Below are 18,312 nucleotides of genomic sequence, written 5' to 3' on the forward strand. Positions count from 1 at the left end.
AGAGGTCTGGGATCGTGGATGCACGCCAAACTGCTCAGATGTCGTACTTGGCCAAAATTTTATAACAGTGTATATGGTACTTAAATGTTTACATAAAAACGATGAAGCTTGTTTTGTTTATTACTTTGTACCATATTCACACGCACAACACCGTCCATCCAAAAAGTTGCGAGACTGATTTTATTCTTGGCTTATAAGTGACGTCTGCGTCGTAAATACGATGGCAGTTTGTTCTAACAACAGGAAACGGCAGCTGTACTTCTCGAATGTCAACACTGCTGTATAACAAACTGCAAAGGAGCAACATCTCTAAATCAAGTGTTCAAGACATTCTCTACAACGTTTTGAAGAAGATAAAAGTGTGTTCAAAGTTTGTCCTGCACACCTTGACTCCAGAAACTGGGCCGGCCGGTGTGGCCGAGGCGCGTCAGTCTAGAATCGCGTGACCGCTGCGGTCGCAGGTTCGAAACCTGCCTCGGGCATGGATGTGTGTAATGTCCTTATGTTAGTTAGGTTTAAGTATTTCCAAGTTGTAGGGGATTGATGACCCCAGATGTTAAGTCCCATAGTGTTCAGAGCCATTTGAACCACCCAGAACATGAACAACAACGACACGTGGACGCCTGATACGACTTGGTGAAAAGCAAAATGCGGGAAAAATCATCGCCTGTGATGAGACTTGGTGCTACTAATACAGCCTATAACAAAACGACATAGTCCAGAAATTCATACGAAGGGTCAACGCTTTGACAAAGTAACCGACATTCAAGTCAAGATGATGCTAGAGTTGAACCACATCCCAAAGAAAGATTTTCTGGCACTTTCACACGGTTGTATGAACGTTCTGTGCGTTGTACTCAGCTGGGACGGGTGGCGACACAGGGGTGGGAGATTATGTAGCACACCTGAATCATTAAAATCACCGTGTTAACTTCTCTCCATTTTTTTTCATAAACCAGTCTCAAAACTTTTTGGATTAATAAGATGGATTGGCTCTATGTAATTGAAAAATTATTTGCACACAGGTCTGAAGATGGTCATCATAGACCAAAAGTAATACCTGGTATATAATATTGTGGTCCGTAATTACAGGAAAAGGCGAATGATGTGTTTTCTCAGATGTAGCATTGGTGCAAGAACAGCAAACTGGTTATAGCTGTTCATAAAACTTCTGAATGGAAGACTTTCTCTTACCAGAAATCCTTCCTTGAGGCTTGACGGAATACCTCTAAAACGCAGCACTGTTTGTAGATACTTACGCTTTCTTCTATGGAGAAAAGAAACTTTCTAGAAAACGTAAACTCTGTTACTTAGAAAGCGGCCAACATTATGCATAAGATTTCCCGTGTTGGATCTGCGGACTATAAATTACCGCTGCATATGATGCGGTCATAACAAGAAACTATCTTCGACGCCACTGTGGGCTTCGCTATTGTTATAAAACAATACTGAGACGAATTCAGAGAAGTGTACTTCTGAGGCTCAACTGTGCCTTTTTCACTACACCTGTCGAGGGTTTACAGGCGGCTCTCTGGATATATCCAACGGATATCGCGGTATGTTGCAGGGCAGCGCTGTATCGGTTGGGACGTGAGCAATACGCTCCTGTGTACGAGGTCATCGGAACTCATATTACTGATGAAAGACTCTACGAGCCTGGACGTTAGATGAATGGCAGTCTGATGGTTCAAATGGCTCTGAGCACTATGGGACTCAACTGCTGTGGTCATTAGTCCCCTAGAACTTAGAACTACTTAAACCTAACTAACCTAAGGACATCACACACATCCATGCCCGAGGCAGGATTCGAACCTGCGACCGTAGCAGTCGCACGGTTCCGGACTGCGCGCCTAGAACCGCGAGACCACCGCAGCCGGCGTGGCAGTCTGACTGGTGCACTAGGAACACTGCAAGGCGTATTTATAGCATGTTCCCAAACTGCGCGACATAGCCCCTACTCGAGGTACAGTGCATTTACTAACACTACATAATCCATATCCGAAACATCTGCATCGAGTGGGATGTAGTAACACACTAATCTGTGAATATGGATGGGAAGGTTCCGCTGATCATGTCGTTCTCAGATGCCCTCTTCTTCACGTAGAGAGAGACTGTGGACAACTAGACTGCGATCTGCAAACAATTTTTAGTGCCCCAAACTTGTGGACAACAGTGAATATGACAAAATTGTTCAAATGGCTCTGAGCACTATGGGACTTAACATCTGAGGTCACCAGTCCCCTAGAACTTAGAACTACTTATTCCTAACTAGCCTAAGGACATCACACACATCCATGCCCGGGGGAGGATTCGAACGTGCGACCGTAGCGGTCGCGTGGTTCCAGACTGTACCGCCTAGAACCGTTTGACCACAGCGGCTGGCTCAATATGACAGCAAGTCGAGTGTCTACAAGGTAATTGCTTAACTTTCAGTGTGTTCTGAATAAGGAAAAGAAAAAATTCAAATAAAAAGAAAAGAAAGAATGATATGACCACCAACACAGGTATGCGTAGACTCGAGGATTGCCGAGGCACGCACCTATTAGTGTGGGTGATGTAGAATAATGCAGGGACAATTAGTTTAGAAGTAATAGTCAGTCGGTAAACCTCAAGCTATTCCGATGCTGCCAGTACAATATCTAGTAATGTAAGCTGGTAGTTATTCACTAGGGATTTGGGTTAATTCCTTTTATTTATTTTTTTACATTGGTTCTTATTTTTCAAGTGTTCAGTTTTATTTTCACATCAATATAACCAGTGGTTCTGTTACCATGATTTATGACTTCATACAAAATATAAAACAATGTAACTCCCCATCATTATTGAATATATACGACTTGTGTAGAGTTTCCAGTAACAGGTTTAAAATTCGTTGAAATAAACTTAACTGAATTGAAGAAAATGGTCTACAACTAGATTCCTATAAAAAAAAAAAAAAACGCGGTTCGGTTTCCACGTTAAACTGCAGCACCCCTTCGTCCGGTAAAATAATTGGATTTGCTTAGGGACATGTAGGTCGTCGAAATGACGTTCAACTGGAAGAGTTGAACCATGCTGTCGGGCCACACGAATTTATTACCAGTCTAGATCAGTGGTTTCCCACTTGAAGGTACCTAAACCCATGAGTGGTGAAATGTAGTTTTCTGAGGGGTAAAAACAAAAGTGTTCGACTGTGTTTCTGTCACGAAATTAAATTATTTTCTAAAGATCACTACTATGTTACTGTTTCTGAAGACTGTAATAGTGAATATATAAGCTATCAATAATTAACTTCTTCTTCAAATATTGGCATTGATGCGTGAAACAATGTTGTGAGGATTACAGCTTGTGAAACGAATGCACGAACAACTTCCCCATATAATCTATCCACTAAACACGTACGCTGCACGTTGCACCAGGCATCTATGACAGTAAAATTGAGGCATATACATCACATATGTTTAAATATATCATGGAAACGCCTTCTCGCAGGTTTTGGTGCTTCCCACTTTGACCACAAATTCAGTTCCCAACAATAAACAATCTAATTGACAGCACAAACAACAGTAACTATGTACAGGGTGTTGCAATATGCTTGGGACAACAGTACATTTTCAGTACTTTCGAAATTACAGTAGTTACAATTTTCAATAACAGATGGCGCTGCAAGTGATGTGAAAGATATAGAAGACAACGCAGTCTGTGGGTGCGCCATTCTATACGTCGTCTTTCTGCTGTAAGCGTGCGCTGTTCACAACGTGCAAGTGTGCTGTGGACAACATGGTTTATTCCTTAGGACAGAGGATTTTTCTGGTGTTGGAATTCCACCGCCTAGAACACAGTGTTGTTGCCACAAGACGAAGTTTTCAACGGAGGTTTAATGTAACCAAAGGACCGAAAAGCGATACAATAAAGGATCTGTTTGAAAAATTTCAACGGACTGGGAACGTGACGGATGAACGTGGTGGAAAGGTAGGGCGACCGCGTACAGCAACCACAGAGGGCAACGCGCAGCCTAGTGCAGCAGGTGATCCAACAGCGGCCTCGGGTTTCCGTTCGTCCTGTTGCAGCTGCGGTCCACATGACGCCAACGTCTACGTATCGTCTCATGCGCCAAAGTTTACACCTCTATCCATACAAAATTGAAACGCGGCAACCCCTCAGCGCCGCTACCATTGCTGCACGAGAGACATTCGCTAACGATATAGTGCACAGGATTGATGACGGCGATATGCATGTGGGCAGCATTTGGTTTACTGACGAAGCTTGTTTTCACCTGGACGGCTTCGTCAATAAACAGAACTGGCACATATAGGGAACCGAAAAGCCCCATGTTGCAGTCCCATCGTCCCTGCATCCTCAAAAAGTACTGGTGTGGGCCGCCATTTCTTCCAAAGGAATCATTGGCCCATTTTTCAGATCCGAAAAGATTACTGCATCACGCTATCTGGACATTCTTCGTGAATTTGTGGCGGTACAAACTGCCTTAGACGACACTGCGAACAACTCGTGGTTTATGCAAGATGGTGCCCGGCCACATCGCACTGCCGACGTCTTTAATTTCCTGAATGAATATTTCGATGATCGTGTGATTGCTTTGGGCTATCCGAAACATACAGGAGGCGGCGTGGATTGGCCTCCCTATTCGCCAGACATGAACCCCTGTGACTTCTTTCTGTGGGGCACTAGAAACCAGGTGTACCGCCAGAATCCAGAAACAATTGAACAGCGGAAGCAGTACATCTCATTTGCATGTGAAGCCATTCCGCCAGACACGTTGTCAAAGGTTTCGGGTAATTTCATTCAGAGACTACGCCATATTATTGCTACGCATGGTGTATATGTGGAAAATATCGTACTATAGAGTTTCCCAGACCGCACCGCCATCTGTTGTTGACAATTGTAACTACTGTAATTTCGAAAGTTTGTCTGCCTGAAAATGTACTGTTGTCCCAAGCATATTGCAACAAACGGTGTATTTCTATCGCTGCTCGTTTAGTTTGTATTGCCGTTTCAAATATACCGGTCATTTTTGAAACACCCTGTAATAGCTACTACTCGGTGTAATGGTACATGAATTACGCAACCATTACGGCACCTCACCTGAACATCTCGCTGCCAGTAACATTCTACTGTGTTTCTGTAGTACTACTTAACGTATTTATGAGACAACATTCAGATTTGATTCCATTTTTGATACATTGATAAACTTCATGTTGCAATGCTATTATTCTTATGTGTATTCTTTCTTTTGTCACTATGATCTTTAACGTACTTGTAACTCTGATTTTTGGGCGCATAAGCGATTATTAGTTAGTTGTTAACTTGTTAGAGAGTCGGACGTTGAGAAAGTCCAGTCTTTGACGTCATGTTGAAAAGACGCATATTGTAGTTGGCTTCTGAAATGTGAGGAAGATGTTTTGTATTGTGAAGTGATGTTTAGTGTGTCGCATGATATTGCAATAAAAGCAATTAAAATGAAGTGTAACTTAATTTCGGAGGGCAGATTATTTTTTTACATCACCATTGTCCAGCAAAAGCGTGAGCTTCAAGAATGGTTTGTGAAGCCCATCTACAAAACTTTTGAATATAGCAGAATAAAACCTAGGCCTCTTTGCATCCGAGCTTGGAATCATAACCACCTAGATTTTCAACGATTGAGCTATGATTTTACGTCGAGACCAGCGTGGGAAACACAAAAAGATGAGTGCCTAGTTTTTTCATTATTACATGAAATGACTATTAACTGTGCTCTAATGACACCTGCCACATAATATGTCTGTTGTTGTCCGATAATGTAGTATTTAGCAGTGACTAACACCAGAATCGTTATTAAAATTTTGACCTTTGTTGTGGTAGGGTTGTTAGAACTGGTAGAGCGCCCGCACAGTATTATTATTATTGGCGGCAGCGATCAGATACAAAACAGTGACTGCTTAAGGTCATCCAGTTTAACTAAGGAATCCAGCAATCAAGTGATTTACATACAGTAACATAGTGCACACGTTTTAATTTGGTTGATTCTTGATTGTGATCCTACCTGTGGGTGTAGCAATACTGCACACGAGGGTGTTTTTTAACAAGCGTCTCTCGATATAGTTAGCTTTCATTTATGAGAAGTAGTTTTAGGTAACACTCGCAACGCACCGAAATACCTTCTCGTACCAAGTTCACTTGGGTGCTAATCTTGATTATGATGGTGTGAGGAAGGGGGGGGGGACTAGCTAATAACTGACTGATCTCAGTAGTAATTGTTTCAGAAAGACTGAAAACGGGTTCTAGATGAATCAAGTAGTGGAGCCTAAAGCAGTTCTACCAACATCCACAAAATTACAAACAGCGGGAACCAGTACTGCGGCTGAGCTTTCCCCTGTCTGTATCTCTCTATTATGCTTCGATACGTCCGAAAAATTAGAAATTTGTGGTAAATTCTTATGGGACCAAACTGCTGAGGTCATCGGTCCCTAAGCTTACACACTACTTAATCTAACTTAAACTAACTTACTATGGACAACACACAAACCCATGCCCGAGGGAGGACTCGGACCTCCGATGGATGGAGCTGAGCGAACCGTGACAAGGTGCTTCAGGCCGCGCGGCTACCTCACGCGCCGTCAGTAATCGTCGTTTAATATTAATATATTATTGTTTCTGGCTATGTCAATTCCATCCATTGTAGTAAAGGCATAGTACATACGCGTGGCGCGACAATCACCTCCCCTCTCTTCTTCTTGCTCCTGACCCTTTGTTGATGCCTTCACTTCCGACATAATTCGACATCGCTCATACAACTCGCATCTCATAACGCTTTCGAAAATTCTGTTTACATCGATTTACAGTTTTATACTAAATAACAATTTCAAGTTACTTTATCCATACAAAATTAATTCAAAAATAATGTTAACAAAAAAGAAAGTATACAGCATCAGAATAACTGAAAATCGCAATCACCTTCATAACAACTGCATTATGTCAACGGAAACATAATTATACTAGGAATTAAATTTACAAAACTCAATCCGAAATAACCTTTTCCGTGTATGATGAAACTAAAGCAGGAAAGACATAAAAGAAAATACAGTAAAAAAATTGTATATCAGCCTATAATGTTATCTTCGTAAGGTCTCATTCTGCTGTCTATCCCTGAACTGTGCAATATGGATTTTCACCGAAGTCAAACGTTCTGGGTTGAGTTGTAAAACTACCATAGGATACTGTGGACTGTCCCAAGCAAGTGTTGACTACAGTAGCTTAGGAGTAACCTTGGTCAGTTAACATCGTAATCGCGTTACCTGCACGTTAACATGTGTTGAATACCTATCGGGATTTACCTCTATCGATCTTTTTGTTGCGTATGCGGTCAGTGTCTTGCTAGATCCCCTAGAAAATGGAAGCAGTCAACCGTATTAGAAATGAATGCGGATACATAAATGGCCGTGTAATATATGGAACGTTAATATTCCACATAGTTATGTCCCTGTTTGTTACTTAGAAGTAAGAAGTATTTGTAGCAAAATTGAAATTGGCAATGTTTAATTCAGGTTTCTTTCGAAAAGTGTTGATTTCTAACGTGAACTAGAGGAATGGTGCAGAAAAAATTCATGTTTATCATATAGCGCTGGAAAACGCAGTTTTCACCCCAGAACAGATAGAGTTCAAAAATAATGCAAAACATAAACATGTCATATATCTCTTCAATACTCCACCGAGCTTATATAAAACATGTTTCTGTTATTCATAAACAACTTGCGCGTTTATCAATAATAAAAGGAAATTTTGCTTTTGATCATGATGAAAAACGTTTAACTGCGTAAAAAATAATAGCCATTATATAGATTTCTTTTATATTTCTGCATGGAAAACGTACTTGAATCAAAAGTAATTGCTCCAATTGCATAAAAGCGCAGGAATTACACGACGAACTAATTTTTATTACTTTTAAAACGCAGTTATGTTCCGTAAGGATATAAAATACACAATGGACTAAAATTAATTAATAATGATGTGCAGCTGAAATTACGTGCAAAAGAAACAAACAAAGAAACAAACAAACAAAAAGAGGAATCGTCGGCTCCTAGTTCTTCTCTTTCTTACACATTAATTTTTCTTTCCTGTTCATTGCCACTAATATTATAGGTAATCCTACCATTCAGTACGTCATTTACGTGGCTTACAAAAACTACCGCACCGTCGTTTTGGCAGAGCGCAACTCCAGTGTACCTACAAATGTAGAAAGACGCGAGGAACTTTTTGAAGCTGAGTTTCTGACTTCATAACTGTGTTGAATGTTACTTCATTAATATGCCAAAGACGTTTTCGGACATACTGTATTTTGGAATTTCTTTCTTGTTTTCCTCTGAGAAATCCGCCTCCAAAATCCGTAAATGTATTTCTCATAAACGTGCGTGTGTCCGTGCGTGCATCCATGTGAGCAAGGCGAGTGATATGCTTTCGGGTTTACATGTTAAGCTGATTCTTATCCGATAACACATTCATCATTACCGACGTCTCGAAGTTACATCGCTAGGCAAAGAGCTATTAATTAAATCTGATCCTCGACTACTGGATCTGTGGCCATGAAGCTTAACTGTGCTTTGTTCACAACATCATGATTGTATGAACAGACGGCTACCCACGTCCCAGGACTAGTAAAACGGATACGCGGAGGCACAAAGGTCGCTAGGCAACGAGTGTACACGATGCGTGTCGCATGTTGACCAATGAGCTTTAGACTGCGGCAAGGTAACGTACCACTCTGTCACAAAATGAGCAAAACTGACGTTTCAGATCTGGTTATTTCCTAAATACGAGGATAGTCTTTTAAGTTTTTACAAAAACAGTGAAAAAAACTTGTTCCCGTACAAACCGTTTTATAGTTTCTCGAAATATTACCCTCTGCAATTTACATCTTTTGCATGCTTTCGAAATAATTCTGAAAACATTTTTTCCACGTTAATGTGTGTACCTCACAGAGACAGTTCTGTAAGGATTCAACAGCTTCTCGAGATGATGAAAGTAGTTTTGCACACATATTTTCTTCGTGAAATGTTCTCTGCATGCCAACTGAGTGGCAGCATCATCTTAGTGAAACTGATGCGCCATGAACGTTGATTTACAGGATCGAATGCTGAATAGTATTCTACAATTTGTTTGGGAAAAGCCATTGAAGAAATCAGTAAGTACTGTAGAAAGTGCCACATCATCCTTCATCATGACAGTGCTACAAGTCATATAGATTATCTGACGGAGAAATACGTCGAATTAATGACTCATTGTCCGCATTCATTCGATTCAGAGTTAGTCTCCAGTCATTCAAGGACAAGGCGGGGACCTGATATTGACAGTAGCAGCCGAGTGGCAGTGTCTCCATGTGGCAACGTTTCAACAAGTCTCCGACTCATTATCTTCAGGCGAAAGTTTTCATCAATTAAACTCTCCTAGACAGGCTGCATTCCCATATAAAGGTTGACAATTATCGAACTATATGATATAAAATCATCATAACTTCTGAATGGTTGGTGTCAGGAGGCTCAAAACTGGACGGTTGGCCACGCGGCATAATGGAAATTAGTACGCGCATACATGGGTTGGTTTAGCGACGAAGCCCACTTTTGTTTGGATGGGTTCGACAATATGCAAAATTGGGGTATTTAGGGACTGAGAATCTGCATTTCACGATCTATCAGTGTCTTCACCCTCAACAGGTGATTGTGTGGTGTGCAATGTCCTGTCACGGAATAGTCGATGCGCTATTCCTTGACGACACGGTGACTACCGAATGGTACGTGAAGGTTTTGGAAGATGATTTCATCCTAATTATCTAAAGTGACCCTGATTTCGACAAGATGTGGTTCATGCAAGACTGAGTTCCACCCCATTGAACCAGGAGGGTGTTTGATGCCCTGGAGGAGCACTTCAGGGATAGCATTCTCGCTCTGAAGAACTCAGAGGCTACTGGCGCTGGCCTCGATTCGCCGCCATATTCTCCGGATTTGAACACATGTGACTCCTTTTTGTGGGGCTATATTAAAGACAAGGTGTACAGCAGTTACGCCAAAACCATTGCTGAGCTGAAACCAGCCGACAGCATCGATATTCCGACGCTTCAGCGGGTCTTGCAGAATTTCGCTATTCTTCTGCGCCACGTCATCGCCGATGATTGCAAGCATACGGAACATGTCATAATCTAAATTCGAATATCTGTAGCGACGTTTACATGTTGATCAAAGTGTGTGAACGCCGTAGTTCGTAATTAATTTACGTTTTTTCTTATAGTTCAATAATTGTCACCCTCTATAAACAATTTTGTCTAACATAAGGAAACAAACGAAGCCGTTAAGCAATAAATCAGGTGAATACGGGAAATGTGACATTAATTCGATGTATTTCTCCACCAGATAATCTGTTGTTTGATGTGTTGTGTGCGTTATTGGCAGTGTCAGGAAGAGTGTTGTGACGTTTTTTGTAGTATTTGCTGATTTAATCAATAATATGTCCCAAGAGAACTGTTGTATGTTACTTAGTATTAATTGTTCTTGGATGCTGTACATCACTGTTCACAACATATCCAGTACAACCAGAGAAACAAACCATTTTCTTCGAAATGCTTCGTGAACGAACCACTTTGTTTATCTTGGAACACACAAGTACATGCTTGCAGCTTAGTTTGCGACTCGTACGAACATATCAAAATTTCATATTCTATGCCATGTAAACGAATATTGCATTTCATCAGTCGTATTTTTTTTGCGTTTTCTTACACGAACTGACACTAGCACTTTTGTAAGCTTTGGTCAAACTGTGCGTTTCCTTTCAGAATCAACATTTTTTGCAGCTAAATGTTCATGCAGCGTCGAATACACTGCAGTCTTCGATATGCCTGTCACATGCCGATGCCATTTGTGTGTGTGGAATCTTATGGGACTTAACTGCTAAGGTCATCAGTCCCTAAGCTTACACACTACTTAACCTAAATTATCCTAAGGACAAACACACATACCCATACTCGAGGGAGGACTCGAACCTCCGCCGGGACCAGCCGCAAAGTCCATGACTGCCACTTCCCAGACCGCTCGGCTAATCCCGCGCGGCCCAACGCCCTCTAATCACGCTGTGCACAGCGATGATTTTTTTAACAATAAACGATTTTTGTCAGCGTACATGGAATTCATCGCTGATGTGAACAAGACCACTACGAAATTATGGAACCCAGTAGCAAACAGCCTTCGCTGAAGGTAACTGAGAGCCAAACGTTGAACGAACGATTGTTGTTGGGCTGGTCCGTTATGAAAATCGTCAAACGCGCGACTGGCTGTAAAACTTGAAGCCTTCAAAACAACCCAAAGAACTTCTGGTCGTATGGAAAGTTTGTTGGTGGTACCAGAGTTAATCTCCAATTATTCACGGACAAGACAGGAATTGAACTGAGAGTAGCAAAGCAAAAGAAAAAAGCTTAACTTCGTTTTCAAATATTCTTTTACAAAGGAAAACAAGCAGTATTGCACCAAATTAATAATCGTACCACTGAAAAGGTGAGCGTTATATATATTAGTGCCAGTTGCACTGAGAAACAACTGAAATCACTGAACCTGAACAAAGAGCCAGAGCCCGATGGAATCCCTATTAGATTCCATATCCAATTTTCAACTGAGTTAGTGCCTCTGTTAACTGTAGTCTATCATAGATACATCGGACAGAATACGGAGTCCAGTAGCTGAAAGAAAGCACAAGTCACACTCGTCTACGATATGGATAATGGATGTGATCCACAAAAGTACCGTCCAGTATCCTTGAGATCCAAGTGTTACAGCATCTTATAACATATTCTGAGCTAAAATATAGTGAGGCAGCTCGAACATAATAAGCTCCTCCTTGCAAACCAGCATGGATTTCGAAAACTTCAGTCATATGAAAACCATTTCGCACTTACACTGAAAACCATGGATCAGGGCAGTCAGATAGACGTAGCATTTATTGATTTCCGAAAATAATTTGTTTTAGCAGAACACCTGTGCTTGTCATCACAAGTACGATCCTATGGGGCATAAAGCGAAATTTGTGACCGGACTGAGGATTTTTCGGTAGGGAAGACGCAGCAAGTTATCTTGGATGGAGAGTAATAGACAGATGACGGAACTTCGGGGTGCACCTCAAAGTATCTGTCATGACAGTAATACAGTATCCTTTGTTTGCAGGTCCTCCAGTGGTGGAACCCTTCAACTTCCCAGTTAACGTGCGAGAGGGAGCCAGAGCGCAGGTGACGTGTAGCGTTTCTTCTGGGGACCTCCCGATTCGTTTCTCATGGCTCAAAGACAACGCACCGATCCCAAAGGATCTTCAGGTACTTATGTTGTATGTTTTTCTAATAAGTTGTTAATTTAAATATCGTAACTGTTAAAAGTATTTATTTATCACAGATTACAAAAGATTTACGGAACATTGGCTCCTCAAAGACACACAAAAAACATTGTACTAAACACGTTTTTGATTTTACCAATTCCAAAGATTCCGCTGCACTTGCACAAGAAAGATATAAAAACTCACATATTACAATATACTTCATATTTTCCTTTTCAATGATAACGAAGTTTGGCACATTGATAGCATCCTTCCGTGGTGATTGCAACCCAAGTTGCACTAAGGTATGGTTCGAATGAGTGATTCATTGAAGATGTCGTCGTTGAATTCGAAGCTCAGTTCAGGATGAGCTTGTCGGATTGGGTAGAGTATGACATCAATCATACTCTCTTTGAAAGAGTCCCATAGCTGTTTTGAAATTGATGAGTTACATGTTTTTAGAATTATGTCAATTTTTTTCAGCTGAGACCAGCTAGTGTTAATTCCCAGTGGTTGTCGTTTTCCACTATTCCTGAGCGTTGGCACGCTTCTCTGTACTTCTGGCATAGGTAATCGTCTACAATCTTTAGATCAGCAAAACTTATTGGTCCCCGTAATTAGTGTAGTAACACCGCAGTACAAACATTCGGCATTGTTCGGATGTATGGGGTATACTCGGCCTAGTGTTCCAGTTTTCATCATTTATGACTGACTTTCTATTGGAATTCCTCGTTTTCGTCATTGAAAGAGTTTTCCTGTTGTGTTCCGCGTGTTATAGGTAGGGACGCCGACATGTAGTGTTATTTTCGAGAATGGATCCGTTTGCTGCAGTTGGTAAAAAAACCGTTAATGTCATGTTCTGAGGTGGTTGTCTTGCATTTTTCCTGGCGGCGTCTTTTGAGAAATAAATTCTCTGTCCATTCTCCAAATGTGGTGCTGGATGTTGCACAGTTGGTTTCCGTTCGTATATGGGATAACTGAAAATCGCACACGCTGCTTCGTTACTGTTGACGTATCTTCCCATTTGATACATGAGGATCTCGTCGTTTCCGTTTTGTTGTTCGTTTTCTTTGCCTATTTGAAATACTGCCATGTCACTGCCATTGTTCACAGAGTTATAAATATTTGATGAATTTCACTGAAACCCCGTATTCTACATTTATGTATTCTAGGAACATTTTGGAAAGTAGTATGTTGTATGGTACTACTAATTGATTACCTACTTCCAGTTCGTCGCTGCCACGTATTTGCATTTTTACTGTGAAGTCAGCGTTTTTGGGCGATCGCCTTCGGCATTTGGAATAACCGTCAACTCCGATTTGTATGTCGACCATGCATGATTTTTCGTAATTTTTGTACATATTCCATCACTCATACATGGCGAATTGAGCTTTAATGGTCCGCATGGCCCGTGAATCATGTTTTTCATTACTATGCCGTACAGTTCGAGATCACATCCGTGGTATGAATTCTGTTGTGTAGCCATATGAGATTGTGTGAGTGAGGCAGTCCTCGTTATTGCCATTCGATTGTGTGCACCCAGCGTCTAACAGTTGCAAATATATGGTATTTTGAGACACTTAAATTAATCTGTAAGAAACTCGGGCTATTATATCGTGTCGATGCATGGGGGCTTGTCCGTATCTTAGTTGTTCTTTGATTTGTCGTCACGACGAGTTGCATGTAAATGTTATGGAGAAGTCGGGGTCGTCCATATTTTCTTATGTAGGTCATGGCATCTTGAGTGTATTCGTGCATGTATCTCGGTTTTACTGTGTATGATGAGGGTAAGATTATCATTGTTCCAATGTCGTCAATGTTTCCGTGATTTATGATTGCGTCTCGAAGGTGGATATATTCTTTCGCGCGTAGTTTCTTCTGATTCGTATAGCATCCGTTCCACTTCTGTTTCTGCGCACATGTCTACCAGGAATTGTTCGAATAAACGGCGAGTGTTGTGAATGTGATTCTACGTTTCACTGTTTCTGATCATTAAGCGGTAGGCGTAGAACTCTTTGGAAATGACATTTTGTTTGTTTCTACGCCTTTTTTTAGGTAGAACTTGTTACGCATTAAAATGATATCCCACCTCTCCGTGTGGAAATATTAATGGATGTTAGAAGGCATCACATGGAAGGCGTGACTCTACAGTCCGTCGTGCTCCTCTTTTTCATTGTACAGTCAGTCAAGGTTGTGTTTTCATTGTCCACAACTACGATGGTGACTTCGTCTGCTCGAGGTGCATTAAATCGACATTCATTTTCTCCATGTGGTCTTTTGCAGAAATTTATGATCTTCGTTGTGTAGTGGTAGTAACGTTCCCATGTTGTGATAGTTTTGTCCTTGGATGGAAAAAGCATAATAGACTTCACCGCTGTTTGTGTAGATCGAAGTGACACAGAAAGAAGTCATTTGGAAGTGGGCGTTGTACGTTTTTTTTGCATTTTGAAGGTTTTTTGTTTCTGGAGTTCTCCCGGTCATGTAATGTAAAAATTCCTGCGGAGGTGCTTCCAGTGGTGGTAACCGAATTTTTCCATTCATGCAACAGAATACTGGCGTTTCTCTACTGATTTTTTTCACTTTGCAGAGTTGACAAATGTTATCCATTTTTCCGAATACGGCGTGTTTGTGTTTCTTACGTTCTTTCATCGGGGCGTAGTGGAATGCTTCATTTGTTAGGTTGTACTGTTTATTTGTCCTCGTCCGCACTTCTCGTAGGGTGATATTTTCATGACTGGATTAAGGACACGGTTTTTTTTTTTTTTAATAAGACTGTGTCGCAATTCTTGATTCTTCGTTGTTCTTCGGTTTCTTTGCTTCTCATGGTGCTTATTTCGTTCACTGGGAACTTAAACGTGCTTCGCGCTCTCCGTCAGTTTCGGTTTTTCGCTGTTCTTTTTGTTTTCGCCGTTTTGCTTCTGAACTTGCTAGATCTCCTCCTCTTTTACATGGGGGATTATCTAAAACATAAATCAAATCAACTTTTTATTAGAAAATACACTAGGTACACTTTACACACTATATTTTCGATTTACAGTGAAGAGCCAAAGAAACTAGTACACCTGCCTAATATCGAGTAGTGACCCCTCGATCACGCAGAAGTGCCGCAACACGACGTGACTTGGACTCGACTAATGTCTAAAGTAGTGCTGGAGGGAACTGACACAGTGAATTCTGCAGAGCTATCCATAAATCCGTATGATTACGATGGAGTGGACATCTCCTCTGAACAGCACGTTGCAAGGCATCCTAGACATGCACAATTATGTTCTCGTCTGGCGAGTCTGGTGTCCAGCAGAAGTGCTTAAACTTAGAAGAGTGCTCCTAGAGCCACTTTGTAGCGAACCTGGACGTGTGGGGTGTCGCATTGTCCTGCTGGAACTGCCCAAGTCCGTCGGAATACACAATGGACATGAATGGATACAGGTGATCAGACAGGATGCTCACGTACGTGACACCTGTCAGAGTCGAATCTAAATGTATCAGTTGCCCCGTGTCACTCCAACAGCACACGCCCCACACCATTACAGAGCCTCCAGCAGCTTGAAGAGTCCTCTGCTGACATTCAGCGTCCATGGGTTCATGAGGTTGTCTCCATACCCGTACAGGTCCATCCTTTCGATACAATTTGAAACGAGACTCGTCTAACCAGGCAACATGTTTCCAGTCACAACAGTCCAACGTCGGTGTTGACGTGCCAAGGCGAGGCGTAAAGATTCGTGTTGTGCAGTCATAAAGGGTACACGAGTAGGGCTCCGGCTCCGAAAGGCCATATCGATGACGGTTCATTGAATGGTTCGCACGCTGACACTTGTTGATGGCCCAGCACCGAAATTTGCGGAAGGGTTGCACTTCTGTCACGTTGAAAGATTCTTTTCAGTCGTCGTTGGTCCCGTTCTTGCAGCATCTTTCCCCAGCCGCAGCGGTCGAAGAGTTGATGTTTTACCGGATTCCTGATAACCACGGTACACTCATGAAATGGTCATACAGGAAAATCCCCGCTTTATCTTTACCTCGGAGATGCTGTGTCTCATCGCTCGTGCGCCGACTATGACACCACGTTCAAACTCACTCAAATCTTGATAACCTGCCATTGTAGATGCAGTAAACCGATCTAACAAATGCGCCAGGCACTTGTCTTATATATATGTTGCCGACCGCAGCGCCATATTCTGCCTGTTTCTGTTATCTCTGTATTTGAATACACACGCCTATACCAGTTTCTTTGGCGCTTCAGTGTATATTCAGTCACTGTATTAGTCTGACTACTTACACTTCACTGTCTGTTTTTATTCACTCGTTGCACTACTTTTTCGGTTCCTCTATTCGTTGGTGACGGTCGAACCCACAGCGGGTCTTGCCTTATGTAGCCCCACCAGTGGCGAATTTCAGGACATATCGAAAAGGATATCTTCCAGGCTATTCCCCAACATTCCAGGACATCGCAAATCATTATGGAACATTCCGGAACATTCTGGAATCTTGTGGAATGCTCCTGAATACTCTCGAATGTTTTGGAATGTTCTAAAACGTTCTAGAAATTTCTAGAGGTCGAAACTTCCCCCCGCGTATATCTTCAAAAGCACACCCTTCAGATAGAAACGGGAACCTTCTTCAGGGATTGGGGATAGAGGGTATCTCACCATATAACTCTCTAGATCGTACCGGAACTCGTTTCTGAGTTTTAGCGGCACGAAGATTTTACATTTATTTTTCTAACTTAAAAACAGATTGATTATTAGTACCGATGTCATATAACATAATACATCGTGTCAAGTGAAGTAAGATGATACATGATGTCATGTCATATAACATGAGATATGCCATCGTGTCATGTTTACTATGGCTGGTGAATGTTCTGGATTTTGGGCGCAGGATCATGGATTTTAACCAATAAATTGCAAAATACCGGTGTTCCAACACCCTGCACCTAAGAGAGCTCACTGTACTGGGGAAATAGGTAGAGTCACGGTCCAACGTAACAGTCAAGACATTCTGTCGCGTTTTTGTTACCCATAGCGAGAACAACGCCCAAGTGGTCAGCAAGCGACACTTCTGAATACGATATCGGATGAATGCCAATACTAAAGTTTATACTGGTTTGTAACATAGCTTTTACAATAGGGAATGTATGTAATGCACTAAAAATCAACAATTACTACCATATAGCGCCATATTTGTCTATGTTTAGTTTCCTAAGGACGCTAGGAGGTATGAAGCTGTATGTTACGGAACAGTTTATTTACAATTCTCTTACAACGTAAAGACAATTACTGAATAATGTCACTATCATTTGGTAACAAAAAAATGCAAGTAATTATCAGACGACCCGAGCTCTTGCAGAAAGACTAAGCAGAGTTTTGTTCGCTACGCTTTCAGCCGAATCAGTAAATATGGAGCGTAGGAAACCTGTATGGCATATAGTCCCTGTGTTAATTTACGTACCAAATAAGCCAACACAACCGTAACTTAAGGGAAAGCGAAACAGACGTGATAATTAATCGTCAAAAGCAATAAAACTGTTTCCCAAAACAAAAGAAAGCAATTCCACAGCTGTTGCCAAATCCGAGCCACAAACGGCAAGACTATTAAAAAATTCGCTTTTGAAGCAAAAGTAATTACATTTACAAAAATATCCATGTATTACAAAGTCGAGTGAAATTTAAGAACGGGTTAATCATTAGACCTGATAAACTAATTTTTTTTCTTTTAGTATCAAGGAAAGTGCCTATGATAACAACAACAGACCACTTGCCGCATAGTCGGCAGAACCGATTGTGGACCTCTGCTATAGAGCCGAGTGGAGGGTCTGAATCAGAGGCTCAGACGGTTCTGCGACGGTGCAGGCTGCAGATTCCTCGACTAGCGCCATAGGGTGGTGGGGTTTCGGGTTCCGCTGAATAGGTCAGGTGTCCACTATACGCAGGAGGCGGCTACACGGGTAGCAGGGACGGTATGGCGTGGACTGGGCGGTTTCTTAGGTTAGAGGGCCTCGGG

The 18,312-nt window shown here is 41.7% G+C and overlaps 1 protein-coding gene across 1 annotated transcript in view; it reads left to right on the forward strand.

The window, feature by feature from the left end:
• Nucleotides 1–18,312, forward strand: part of LOC126297439 (Down syndrome cell adhesion molecule-like protein Dscam2) — a 384,987-nt gene that overhangs the window by 163,944 nt on the left and 202,731 nt on the right. The window contains exon 10 of the mRNA XM_049988328.1: nucleotides 12,174–12,319. Coding sequence (XP_049844285.1) covers nucleotides 12,174–12,319 — 146 coding nt within the window. The remainder of the gene's footprint in view (nucleotides 1–12,173; nucleotides 12,320–18,312) is intronic.

Source organism: Schistocerca gregaria, chromosome 1 (assembly GCF_023897955.1).
Source record: "Schistocerca gregaria isolate iqSchGreg1 chromosome 1, iqSchGreg1.2, whole genome shotgun sequence".
NCBI classification, from domain to species: Eukaryota; Metazoa; Arthropoda; class Insecta; order Orthoptera; family Acrididae; genus Schistocerca; species Schistocerca gregaria.